We start from the raw sequence: 420 nt of genomic DNA on the forward strand, positions 1-420 counted from the left end.
AACGGTTGTTGTGGTTTTGCTTCTGTGCAGAGTCCGTCGACTGCCTTGCCGACTTCAATGCTGCTCGAGAACGAGCAGGTCTCGAAGCCTTCACTGAGGAGAAGGAAGCAAACAAGAAACTGCCAACAGGGGAATCAAGCTACATAGACGAGATTTGCTCTGCCATAAAGGAGGCAAGCGGCCTGCATTTGCCCTACCATTGCCGTAAACGCCCTCGGTGTGACTGTCTGCTCGGATGCGTTCATGTTCGGCAGCCGTTGCGGGCTGCATGGACCTGAACACATTGGCTTGTTCTTGTTTGCTTTTAGGGGACAGTGATTAACATTACGAAGGAAGGTATCAAGCGCGAAGGCACCTATGCCTACGCGCCTGAGACAGGCCCTGCCGATGGCTGCTCTGCAGCCGTCTCCTATTGGAAAA

At 53.3% G+C, this 420-nt stretch overlaps 1 protein-coding gene across 1 annotated transcript in view; it reads left to right on the forward strand.

The window, feature by feature from the left end:
• The window catches only part of EMH_0043630 (SAG family member), a gene marked incomplete at both ends in the record, with an annotated part of 1,372 nt that overhangs the window by 618 nt on the left and 334 nt on the right, over nucleotides 1-420 (forward strand). Inside the window, one exon of the mRNA XM_013495864.1 lies at nucleotides 31-204. Coding sequence (XP_013351318.1) covers nucleotides 31-204 — 174 coding nt within the window. The remainder of the gene's footprint in view (nucleotides 1-30; nucleotides 205-420) is intronic.

The sequence above is a fragment of the Eimeria mitis genome, genomic scaffold (assembly GCF_000499745.2).
Source record: "Eimeria mitis Houghton genomic scaffold, Emh_scaff1794, whole genome shotgun sequence".
NCBI classification, from domain to species: Eukaryota; Apicomplexa; class Conoidasida; order Eucoccidiorida; family Eimeriidae; genus Eimeria; species Eimeria mitis.